The sequence below is a fragment of the Ranitomeya imitator genome, chromosome 8 (genome assembly GCF_032444005.1).
Source record: "Ranitomeya imitator isolate aRanImi1 chromosome 8, aRanImi1.pri, whole genome shotgun sequence".
NCBI classification, from domain to species: Eukaryota; Metazoa; Chordata; class Amphibia; order Anura; family Dendrobatidae; genus Ranitomeya; species Ranitomeya imitator.
In genome coordinates, this window is record NC_091289.1 from 90,980,565 (window position 1) to 90,994,049 (window position 13,485).

Consider the following 13,485-nt stretch of genomic DNA (forward strand, 5'->3'; position numbering starts at 1 on the left):
TAATTCCATTAGAACAGGTAAAGGTTGCTTAAGATTAATCCAACATATGAGAGAAAAACATGATGCAAATCCCGACTTGCTTAGTTTTGCTGGTATAGAAATCGTGGCGTATCCCCCGCAAGGAGGTGATCAGAATAGAATTCTTTTACAAAAAGAAGCCAAGTGGATTTTAAATGCGAATGCACAGGGGCCAATTGGCTTAAATGACCGGCTTGACATGTCTGTATTTTTATAAGATTGTTTAGAGGTTATAGTACTGATGTGAATATTGAATCGTTAAATAAGACTTGTAAAGAAAAGAAAATAATATCGTATGGTATGAGATATTTTATTTGAAGTATCCTTTGGGTAGTGTCAGTCTGTATGTAGATATATTTTATTATGTCACAGTTATGCACTAATCACATTAGTTTAGTGGTTATATTCACGTTTCTAATATTGTGTAGACGTCAGAGATCATTTAAAAGGAAATGACGTGTTGTAATCTACTATTCAGACCCGTCGAAGCACCTGTGTGTGCGAAACGGCCGTCGTCCGTGCTCCTATACCGCACCCTCATAGTTTACCTGATGTCCTGACGGATGTATTTTCAAGTTGTTCTCCAATAAAGTTCACGATCTTCACAGCTATATTGGGGTGAGTGCCGCATATGGTTCTTTTTTCTTGCATTGGGACTTATCGCTGAATATTCTTTATGCTGAGCACCAATACCCGAAGCTTCCGTGACGCCTGCTATACAGCTGCCCATTAAAAAGAGTCCCGTATTGGATAACATTACTACTCTAGTGCCGTCCTACCCTTGATTTTTGTTGTTATCATTCATCTATAACTGTTTTTTGGACTGAGCACAGAGTGTTGTTACGTGCAGAGATTATTTAATCTCATTATTTGAGGACTGTTTACCATTGTTATGGATGATAATATGGATGCCGCTGAGTATGCAGGTGTGGAGAGACAAAGTATTTTAGCAGGTCGAGAGGGTGCGGTGGAGTTTTTTGCGGACTGCAACCTAAAGGATGAATTACAAGTAATCAGTACTAAAACCCTGGAAGCCAAAATATATGCGCTTGCCGAAAAGGAAATGCGTTTGTTTTGGACTATAAAATCACTCAAATCTTATATAGACTGCAACCGAGTCCCGAGAGGTTTGCGTGTGTTTAAGGAAATTTCCCAATTTCAAAGTGATATGTCGTTCCAAGAGGAATGGGAAAAAATACATTTACAATGCTCTCATAATTTATTACTTTTGGTGACCGCTCAAAATGAAAAAGAATATGTACAGCTCTGTCAAGAATTGGAAAAAGCTAAGAAAGAATTGTCATCGCGAGTAAGAGATATGCAGAATAAAAATTTTATTAATAAAATAGAAAGAAAATTGACCTTATTGCAAATAGAAATTAAACAACAAAAGAAAGAAAAATTCTTAAGAGAAAAAACCGACTACGACATGGGATTGGTTTTTAAGTGGAATAAGAATAAAAAACAATCTTCATTTTTTAATAAAAATCGTACCTACAAAGGCAATAAAACCTATAAGAAAAAGAAACAAGATGGCTGGATCACTGATTCCGAGTCTAGTGCGGCAGAGGACTCAGGTGATAATAATCCCTCTACTTCGCGAAAAGTTGGTGGACTATCCCCTTTAGAGGAAAGATCAGACGAGGGAGAGGAAAGCGCAACCGCAAAGAAAAAACGCAAGCAAGTTTCATGGAGGAAATAGAAAAGGCGGACACAGAAATTGAGAGAACTAAAGATGAATTACAAATATTGAACTTATCCAAAAGAACATTAAACGCTGATCATATTTCCTTATTATCAAAAGGACTAAATTATTGCCTTCCAGAGTCATTCGATCTCACTGACTTTAAAATATGTCTATTTAAGTGTGTGAGGAAGCTTCATCTGCATAAATACTTTCAAAAAGATAAAAAACCAGTTGTAAATATTTGTAGTTCTCAAACAGCATCGAATACGTCGTTGTCATTGGAAAACAGTATAGGCTCTTTGGGCTTTATGGTTTATCCTCCTGAAGTAGATGCAGATGAGAATGAGACAGCTCTACTGCTTAGCCTAGATGATTCTTTTAAAGTACAGTCTGTTGAAGCTACCTATATTTCTCCAATAAAAAGAAAACCATTTATAGGTGGTGCTAAGTCCCGCTTTATGCCCCCTGTCTCTCCTGGTAACACCATCGATCTTTTTCAGGATTTGGTTATTAAGGACGTGGAATCCATTTTATATAAAACCCCTGCTAATAATCTCAATAACAGAGAATTGTCAGCTTTAAAAGATTTACGTAGTTGGGATGATGTCGTTATCAGGAGAGCAGATAAGGGTGGCAATATTGTTGTTTTAGATAGAGAATACTACATAAAAGAAGCGCTTGTGCAGTTAAACGATCAGACTACGAATAGTGTACTTCCTAGTAATCCAACTCATAAATATATAACTAAATTAAGATCATTATTAAGAAAATATGTGGAGAAGGGAGTGTTACCTAAAAGTCGAGCAGAAAGTCTGTTACCTGAACACCCGCAATTCCCGCACTGGTATACCATACCTAAAATCCACAAAGACATAAAAGAACCTCCAGGGCGCCCTATAATCTCAGGGATAAATTCTGTCACCGAAGCTTTGTCCAAATATATTGATTGGTTATTAAAACCATTATTATATTCTATTCCGTCATATATTAAAGACTCAAGAGATTTAGTGGCAGCCCTAAAGGAAATTGATTGGCAACCTACGTTTATGTTAACATCCATTGATGTAGTGAATTTATATACCCGCATTCCTAAAGATAAAGGTATACAGGCAATTCAGACTATCTTACAAAAAAGGGATTTGGACCCAGAAATAATTCAATTTATTGTAGAAAGTTTAGATTTTATTTTGTCTAATAATTCATTTAAATTTATGAATAAATGGTATAACCAATTAACTGGAACTGCAATGGGTACGCCCATTTCATGTACTTATGCTAATCTCTTTTTAGTGGCTTTTGAGGAAATTTATGTTAACAACATCAATAACCCGTATATCAAGCACATCCGTTTTTACAGTAGATTTGTGGATGACATTATGATAATTTGGGACGGTAGTGAAACAGAATTTAATGAGTTTGTGGAGTATCTTAATAGTTCTAATAATTGCAATATGAAATTTACGTCTTGTTTCGGGTATGATAATCTTGAGTATTTAGACGTTAAAATAGAGATTGTAGAATGAGATATAATGACTTAAATTTTTAGAAAGCAAACTGCAACGAATAACATATTGCATTTTGAGAGTGCCCACCCGCCCCATACAAAAAGAGGGCTACCTTACAGCCAAATGGTTAGATTACGTAAAATCAATAATAGTAATACAATATTTAATGAGCAGATTAACGAACTAAAATCTCGTCTTATGAAAAGAGGCTATCCCACACAGATACTAAAGGAAGCAGAAGATCGTATTAATAAATTCACACAACAAGATTTTCTGAAAAGAAAAAGATCTAATGAGTCAACAGAGAATAAGAATTTTTCTTTCTGCTTTAAGCACAGCAATTTAGATAAAGTGATCCATGCCTCTATTCGGAAAAACTGGCATGTGTTACAAACCGATAGAGATCTTTCATCGATCTATAAGCATGCCCCAAAATTTGCATATAGACGCACTCATAATTTGTCAGATTTATTGATACATAATAGAATGAATATTCCTAGAAATATTTGGCTCACTAGTAACAGACCAACCGGTAATCATAGGTGTGGCAATTTTAGGTTCTGCCATCTTCATATAACAAAAAATCCACTTCAAATCGGTTCCATTACCCATGCTGTGAGAGATTTTATCTTTTGTAAGAGCAAATTTGTTATTTATGTGTTATTCTGTCCGTGCCGATATTTTTATATCGGTAAAACAATTAGACCATTAATTATGCGTTTTAAAGAACATTATAATTCCATTAGAACAGGTAAAGGTTGCTTAAGATTAATCCAACATATGAGAGAAAAACATGATGCAAATCCCGACTTGCTTAGTTTTGCTGGTATAGAAATCGTGGCGTATCCCCCGCAAGGAGGTGATCAGAATAGAATTCTTTTACAAAAAGAAGCCAAGTGGATTTTAAATGCGAATGCACAGGGGCCAATTGGCTTAAATGACCGGCTTGACATGTCTGTATTTTTATAAGATTGTTTAGAGGTTATAGTACTGATGTGAATATTGAATTGTTAAATAAGACTTGTAAAGAAAAGAAAATAATATCGTATGGTATGAGATATTTTATTTGAAGTATCCTTTGGGTAGTGTCAGTCTGTATGTAGATATATTTTATTATGTCACAGTTATGCACTAATCACATTAGTTTAGTGGTTATATTCATGTTTATAATATTGTGTACATGTCAGAGATCCTTTAAAAGGAAATGACGTGTTGTAATCTACTATTTGGACCCGTCGAAGCACCTGTGTGTGCGAAACGGCCATCGTCCGTGCTCCTATACCACACCCTCATAGTTTACCTGATGTCCTGACGGATGAATTTTCAAGTTGTTCTCCAATAAAGTTCACGATCTTCACAGCTATTTTGGGGTGAGTGCCGCATATCGTTCTTTTTTCTTGCATTGGGACTTTTTTGCAGTATGTGTTGCAGATTTTTTTTGGTACCACTTTGGGGTACATAATATTTTTTGATCGCTTTTTATTCAGATTTTTCAGACACAGAATGAACAAAACCCAGCAATTAAGTTATTGTTTTTATTTTTTGTTCCGTTCACTAAACAATAAAAGTGATGAGACCGATTTGTTTGTCAGGTCATGACGATTACAGCGATACCAGATTTATATTATTTTTTTATGTTTTGTACTGTTTACAGGCTAAAAGCAATATTTTACAAAAAATAATTTGTTTTTGCATGGCCATATCCTGAGAGCTGTAACTTTTTAATTTGTTGTTGATTATTGGTTTGTTGTTTTCAATTTTACATTTTTTTTTTTACTTATGACTTTTTATTCATATTTTTGTGAGTCAATTGGCAGAAAAAGTGACATTTTTGGTGAGTTTTTCATTAATTTTTTTCACTGAGTTTTCTAAGGGGATTAAATAACTGCCAGTTTTATAGAGTGGGTCGTTATGGATTCAGCAATACCATTTATGTGTACTTTTTTGTTTATTTTTGTTTTATCACAAATGCTTCATTTTGAGTGTCAAAACGAATTTTAGTGATTTGCGTGTGCTATATTGTTAGTTTTTTATACTTTTTTGCATATTTTATTTTACTTTTTTTTCACGTTTTACTTAGTCCCACTGTGGGACATGTATATTTTTCAATTCGATCACTTGTCTGATACACTGCTGTACTTAAGTACAGCAGTGTATGAGACTGTCAGTTTCTCACTGACACAGCATATGACACAGCTTATTGTTGGATCTCACAGGCCACCTTACCCTGGAGTCATCAAATGAACTCCAAGTAATATGGTAACCCTCGGGATCTATGATTCTCATCACAAGGGTCGGATGGTCACTAGGGGGGTCTTGTGACACCCTTGTAACAACTTAAATACAGCCTGATCGGCTGCAAAGCCAGCTGGGGCCGATACAGCAGGGTGTAAGTGGTCATGTATAGATGACATCTGTGAGAATTGTTGGCGCTATTCCCCGTCACCAATTTAAAATGGCAATGAGGGAATAAGTACCCTTAACAACCGCCTTTTTAATGTGTATCGGCAGTTGGGTTGTTACTGAGATATGGCAAGAATTTTATGTCCACAGCACCTTTAAAAATGTATTTACTTAGAAAATTGGTGACGTGTTCAACAATTATTTCACCAGCTGTAGATAGAAATATAGACAGTTTTAAAACAATGGTTTATGTTAGGTTTTTAGGTAATCTGGCTTTATATGTGGATTAACAGCTTGATCCCTTACTACACATCAAGCTAAACTTCTCCATTCTTTAACATGCAAATTGCCTCTTCAGAGAAGAAGAGGAGTTAAACTCTATAGCGCCATCTGTTGGAAGCAGCAATCCTGCAAGTCATTATCGACCCTGTATGACTATTTGTATTGTTTCTTCCAACAGCTGGCACTACAGAGTTCAACTCCTCTTGCTCTCTGAAGAGGCAATTTGTGTATTAAATTTCTCAGAAGAGCATTGCACAGTGAATAAGCCTCCTTACCATGGCATGCCAGAGGCGGTCAGTCACTCTCCACAAGGAGATACATTACCCATTCTTTAACAGTCAGTCTCATCTTTTTCAGAAAATATGACTGGTTGATTCAAGCCCAGGCTCGAGAACTTTCATTACTGCGACAGAAGGTGAGAGAAGGACAAAGTCTATGTCGTATTCTTACTCAACATGTGGACGAAGTCATAAAATCATTTGAAGAGATGCTTCGAGCTAATGACATAGACTACTTTATGGGACAAAGCTTCAGAGAGCAGCTATCTCAAGAAAATGAACTGGTGAAGAAAATGAACAGTAAACTTAACATCAGTAAGTTGAAAATAATATTCTGTAAAAGTAGTTACAAATTATTAACCTACTAAAGTTTTATTATTTTGTAATATGGAATATGGTGAACAGTATAGCCAGCGTCAGGACCGCGAGCCCAGACAGTGAGCTTGTAAAGCAGCATTTTTGCAGTATATCGCGGCTTGGCCTCTGCTATTGCTAGTAGTGTTGTGTTAGTCCAGAATGAGCCAATTCCTTAACATGAACAAAGGATGCTTTTTGGTATTTTTTGGGACGCAGATTCTACTTCAGTAACGTAATACTTTGGGAGAAGGGCCCTTCTAGCATCTGTGCTCCTTTATATATTTAATTATCTGCTTTTTCTCTCATCTTTTTTTCTGCAGGTCTTAAAGAGGTAGTCCAATACATTACATGCACCACAATTCAGTTTAAATCACTAAAACAAGTATGTCTTTAAATACCTTCTACTAACATTTCAGCCACTGAGGGGCGCTATCCCTGCACTTTCAGTGCTGATCATGTGACCTTGGATGTCTCCTGTGCTGCTATCCTGTGATGTGACTTCAACTTTTGGGCTCTGGAAGTTGATATTGCAACACAAACTCGGGCTGTGGCTGCTGCTTCACTGCACGTCACAGCCCAGTAGCTAGTGTATGCTGTGTTAGGTAGAGAGGTCACATCTAGTGGGGCTGCTCCTGTGAGGGGATTCTGTGACAGGATGGGGCGGGGTCTCTATCCAGAGCAGACCCCATACGGGGAAGCAACACTGTGCTGTGGCTGCTGAAAATCCCGAGAGGGCAGAGGGTCTGAATGAAGCTGTTTGGAGATGGGAATGAGGTAGGTTTCCTTCTTTTGTACATAGGATTCAGTGTATGAGGTCTGAGGATGTATTTTGGGGGCAAAGCAACATGGATGATGTTACTACGTGGGGGCTTAATGTTGGACGGTTGCGGTTGCTGCTACTTGTATGTGGCTTTTGCTATTTTTAAATTATTTATTTTTTATGTAAAATTAATTGCAATACTTTATTTACTAAAGGGGATTTCCGTGACATTACAAAAAAAAGTGCCTAAGCCCTAACAGGCAGGTGCTAGTTGCTATCTAAAAGCTTGGTTTGGCGCCTTTTGCCACTCTAAAGGAGGCTTACACTAACATAACCGACCATGTATCTAATGCTATCATGTGTAGAGATTAAACTTTCAAGGTTCGGTATCCAAACCCCATTAGATTCAATGGGAGGCAAAACTAAATGCATAGACAATACCTAACGGGGTGAAAAAAAGCTAAAACAGCTAAAATTAAGGGCCAACACCAGAAAAAGTGGCATCAATTTACCCACAGTAGAAATTTGCAACTGGCACAGCAGAAGTCAGCCATGGGCCATGCATGAGGTATCAGGCTCTGGCCCAGCATTTACAGCTTGGAAATTAAGTTTTAATGAGAACCTGGGGGTTAAGGCAGCGCTGTAAGCTTTCTTAGCTGGGAGATCTCACATCTACTCAGTGGCGCCGCTACCATGAGGTGAGTTGAGCTCTTTGGCTCAGGCGGCACTTCCGTCCCCTAAGAGAGGGGGCAGCAGATTCTGTCGGTGTAGTAACTGGATTTGCGTCGGAGACGCCGGTTCAGTTACTACGCTATTGAGTCATTTCAGGGCTCCGTCCTGGATCTCCTCATCCAGCCCTCCCCAACTCACGTGACATCATCACAGGTCCTGACGCTGAAGTCGCTCTTCTCCATGCATCTCCTTGGGTTGCGCATGAATGGCTGCTCTGTACACACAGGACCTGTGATGAGGTCACAGGAGGGAAGGAGTCAATGGTCACATGATCAGGGTCCTCGTGTATGCAGGACTCTGCTGTGGTGATTGTCATGGTGCTGGATGAGGTGTGTGGGGTCAGGAGGGGTTTGCAGAGTGGATGTAGCAGAGCCGTGTGTGTACAAGGTATAGGGAGCGGAGCCGTGTGTACAAGGTGTATGGAGCAGAGCCGTGTATGTACTTGGTGTATGGAGCGAAGCCGTGTGTGTACTTGGTGTACGGAGTTGAGCCGTGTGTGTACGGTGCAGAGCCGTGTGTGTACGAGGTGTACAAGAGTGGAGCAGTGTGTGCATGACGTGTATGGAGTGGAGCCATGTGTGTACTTGGTGTACAAAGTGGAGCCGTGTGTGTACGAGGTGTACGGAGCGGAGCCGTGTGTGTACGAGGTGTATGGAGCAGAGCCGTGTGTGTATGAGGTGTACGGAGCGGAGCCATGTGTGTTGTGAGTTCTGCTCTTGGGCTCCCTCCAGTGGTTATGAGTGGTAGTGCTGTGGTAGTCGGATCGCAGCATTTATCAGGTGTATCCATTTTTTGCAATCTGGGCTGGGCTACTTAAGTCCTGCTTTTTCTTTTGGTCAGTGCCAGTTGTCCATTGTCTTTGGAGGATTCTCATCCATTCCTGGTCTCTCCTGGTCTGCTGTTCATTTCTTCAAAGATAAGTTCTGGCTTTGTTTTTGCTGTCCACCTGCTGTGGACCATATACTTCTGTTCTTTTTCATGTTTTGTCCAGCTTTGTCTGTGAAGGATTTTTTACAGCCATGCTGTGTCTCTGGAGATGCAGATATACCCACCATGTCTTTAGTCAGATGTGGTGATTAGTATTTTCTGTGGTGGATATTTTCTAGCGTTTTTATACTGACCGCATAGTACTCTGTTCTGTTCTTTCTATTTAGCTAGTATGGCCTCCTATGCTAAATTCTGATTTCATTTCTGCGTATGTTATTTCCCTCTCCTCTCACAGTCAATATTTGTGGGGGCTATCTATCCTTTGGGGATTTTCTCTGAGGCAAGATAAGTTTCCTATTTCTGTCTTTAGGGGAAGTTAGTTCTTAGGCTGTGTCGAGGGGTCTAGGGAGTGTAAGGTACCCCCCACGGCTACTTCTAGTTGCGTTGCTAGGTTCAGGGTTTGCGGTCAGTACAGGGACCACCTTCTCCAGAGTCCGTCTCATGCTGCTCCTAGGCCACCAGATCATAACACGTGTGTGTATGTGGTGTACGGAGTGGAGCCGTTTGTGTATGAGGTGTGTGGAGCGGAGCCATGTGTGTACTTGGTGTACGGAGCGGAGCCGTGTGTGTACTTGGTGTACGGAGTGGAGCCATGTGTGTACTTGGTGTACGGAGCTGAGCCGTGTGTGTACGAGGTGTACGGAGCTGAGCCGTGTGTACGAGGTGTACGGAGCAGAGCCGTGTGTGTACGAGGTGTACGGAGCGGAGCCGTGTGTGTACGAGGTGTACGGAGCGGAGCCGTGTGTGTATGTGATGTACGGAGCGGAGCCGTGTGTGTACAAGGTGTACGGAGCGGAGCCATGTATGTACGATTTGTGCGAAGCAGAGACGCGTGTGTACAAGGTGTATGAAGCAGAGCCGTGTGTGTACTTGGTGTACAGAGTGGAGCCGTGTGTGTACGAGGTGTATGGAGCGGAGCCGTATGTGTACTTGGTGTACGGAGTGGAGCCGTGTGTGTACGAGGTGTGCGGAGTGGAGCGTGTGTGTACAAGGTGTACGGAGTGGAGCCGTGTGTGTACGAGGTGTACGGAGTGGAGCCATGTGTGTACTTGGTGTACGGAGTGGAGCCGTGTGTGTACTTGGTGTACAGAGTGGAGCCGTGTGTGTACGATTTGTGCGAAGCAGAGACGCATGTGTACAAGGTGTATGAAGCGGAGCCGTGTGTGTACTTGGTGTACAGAGTGTAGCCGTGTGTGTATGAGGTGTATGGAGCGGAGCCGTGTGTGTAGTTGGTGTACGGAGTGGAGCCGTGTGTGAACGAGGTGTACAGAGCGGACCCCTGTGTGTACGAGGTGTACGGAGCGGACACGTGTGTGTACAAGGTGTGTGGAGTGGAGCCATGTGTGTACGAGGTGTATGGAGCGGAGCCGTGTGTGTATTTGGTGTACAGAGTGGAGCCGTGTGTGTACGAGGTGTATGGAGTGGAGCCGTGTGTGTACTTGGTGTACGGAGTGGAGCCGTGTGTACGATTTGTGCGGAACGGAGCTGCGTGTGTGCAAGGTGTACGGAGTGAAGCCGTCTGTATACTTGGTGTATGGAGCGGAGCCATGTGTGTACTTGTTGTACGGAGTGGAGTCGTGTGTGTATGGGGTGTACGGAGCGGAGCAGCATGAGTACGAGGTGTATGGATCAGAGCCGCATGTGTACAAGGCTTACGGAGTGGAGCCATATGTGTAGGTGGTGTACGTAGCGTGGCCGCGTGTGTACATGCTGTACAGAGCAGAGCCGCATGTGTACAAGGCTTACGGAGTGGAGCCATGTGTGTACTGAGTGGAGCCGTGTGTGTGCACGAGGTGTACGGAGCGGAGCCATGTGTAAGAGGCATACAAAGCGGAACCGTGTGTGTATAAGGTGTGTGGATCTGTGCATGTTCGATGTCGGTGTATGGTGGGGAGCAAATTTCATACCTCCCAACCGTCCCGGATCCAGCGGGACAGTCCTGATTTTGAGAGGCTGTCCCTGCCGGGAGCGTACTTTTCCTGTGGACACAGGAGTACACAGCGGAGCCCCGAGGAGCACTTTAAAACTCCCCCGTGATGTTCCACCGGAAGTGACGTGCTGGAAGTTGACCGGAAAAGATGTAATTTCGGGAGGAGATTGTGACGGAACCATGGAGGCACTTCAGGGAATGCTTCAGATCCATCACCGTGTCCTGCTCCGACAGCGCGGACAGCGGGATCGCCTTGGAATCGGGGATGCCGGCCATGTGAGCGGATCATGATATGTCCTACAGCGAGATGCTCAGGTGGGCATTACAATGGGAGGCAGGCCGCTATAGTATCTTTATAGAATCTTTCTTTCTCTCTCTCTGTTCTTTGTTTCCCTCTCTTATCTTTTTTTCTTTCTCTCTCTGTTCTTTCTTTCCCTCTCTAATCTATTTTTTCTTTCTCTCTGTTCTTTCTTTCTCGCTCTGTTCTTTCTTTCTGTGTGTTCTTTATTTCCCTCTCTAATCTTTTTTTCTCTCTCCTTTTTTTTCTCTGTTCTTTCTTTTTCTCTCTGTTCTTTCTTTCTCTGTTCTTTCTTTCCCCTCTTTCTTTCTCTCTCTCTGTTCTTTCTTTCTTTACCCTCTTTCTTTCTCTCTCTTTTCTTTCTTTCCCCTCTTTCTTTCTCTTTCTCTCTCTCTCTGTTCTTTCTATCCCTTCTTTCTTTTTCTTTCTCTTTCTTTCTCTCTGTTCTTTTTTCCCCCTCTTTCTTTCTCTGTTTTCTTTCCCATCCTTTCTCTCTCTGTTCTTTCTCTCTCCTTTCTTTCTTTCTTTCTTTCTTTCTTTCTTTCTTTCTTTCTTTCTTTCTTTCTTTCTTTCTTTCTTTCTTTCTTTCTTTCTTTCTTTCTCTCTCTCTCTCTCTCTGTTCTTCCTTTCCCTATAACCAACGAACAGAAAAAGGGGGCGGGAGTGTTAAAAAGGTACTACTGGCCTCTCAGATCCTCAATATTAATCTGACCTGATAGCAAAATGACTATATTTGCCCATAGGATGAATAGTATATACATGATCTCATTTATATGGTACAAATAAGTGGTGCTTATAAGAAAAGGATGTTATACAGGACATATCCTATGGGAAACTATTGTCATTTTGCTATCAGGTCAGATTAATATTGAGGATCTGAGAGGCCAGTAGTACCTTTTTAAAGGGCGTCTGTCACCCCAAAAATCGTATATGAGCTGCGGCCACCGGCATCAGGGGCTTATCTACAGCATTCTGTATTGCATTCTGTAATGCTGTAGATAAGCCCCCGATGTATCCTGAAAGATGAGAAATAAAGGTTATATTATACTCACCCAGGGGTGGTCCCAGTCTGTTACGGGTCAGATGGGCGTTGCGGTCCGCTCCAGCTGTTTGCGGGAAGTCAGAAGTAACAGAAACATGCTATCAGGCCACGTTCACATGTTCAGTATGTTACCTCAGTATTTTTAAGCCAAAACCAAGAGAGTAACAATCAGAGGAAAAGTATAAAGAAACCACTTCTGGATCTCTCACCCACTCCCGATTTGGCTTACAAATACTGAGGTAAAATACTGACCAAATACTGAACGTGTGAATGTGGCTTTAGGCTGGTTTCACACATCCTGATATTTCCGGTACCGGAAAAAAAAACAGTACTGGAGATATTCGTGTACGTGTGTGTAATACGTGTGGCAACTGTGTGCCACATCTGTAAGACACGGACGCCTGCCGGGGAAGAAGCGCTACAGTAAGCACTGTTCCCCGGCCAAGGGCACACTTAAAATGAAGCAAGTTGATCACTTCACCTCAGGCGGCATTTAGTCCATGAAGAAGTGTAAAGATCGATGTTTCAAATATATTCCTATTTAAAAGTGTATGTATTTTCCATGTGCGTCAGGTTAGGCTAGTAAAGAGTAAACCAGATTTATTTGTACTGATTTTACTACGGGGGGGGGGGGGGGAAGGCGCAATTTTGCTGTTCGCCGCAGGCAACAGAGAGGCTAGGTTCACCCCTGCATCTAGTGATGGGCGAGCACTAAAATGCTCGGTTGCTCGTTGCTCGGGTCGAGCAGATTGGAATACTCGAGTGCTCGACCCGAGCAACAAGCCCAATGTAAGTCTATGAAAGATCCGAGTATTTTTACCGCGATTTCCCCCGGGGGTCCTTTTAAGGTCTAAAAACGTCTGAAAATTATGGAAACACTGCTCAAATGACACGGGGACATCATAGGGATTCCTGACTCCTAGTTCACAGCTATAAACAATTTTTTCCGAGATTCATGCCATTTTTCCCAATGCAACAAAAAACACACCAAAACGAAACCAAAACGGATTTTGCTGGGAAATATGTTAAGGTACATCTTTTGCAGGTTAATGATTTGCCTGTAAGGCCAAATAATTAACCCCAGACCGAAATGTTCCTCCCCCACTTGTGTTTAGTTCAGACGCAGCGTTTTTGAAGCGTTTTTCAACTTTAATATTGCTTTCAACCACTACAAATGCATTCACTGGGAAATATCATTGTAACATT

General features: G+C 41.6%; 1 protein-coding gene across 7 annotated transcripts in view; it reads left to right on the forward strand.

The window, feature by feature from the left end:
* PDE4DIP (phosphodiesterase 4D interacting protein) overlaps positions 1-13,485 on the forward strand; it is a 1,776,665-nt gene that overhangs the window by 1,310,849 nt on the left and 452,331 nt on the right. For all 7 annotated transcript variants that reach the window (XM_069737152.1, XM_069737153.1, XM_069737154.1 and 4 more), the window contains one exon: positions 6,253-6,488. In XM_069737152.1, the coding sequence (XP_069593253.1) occupies positions 6,253-6,488 (236 nt within the window). The remainder of the gene's footprint in view (positions 1-6,252; positions 6,489-13,485) is intronic.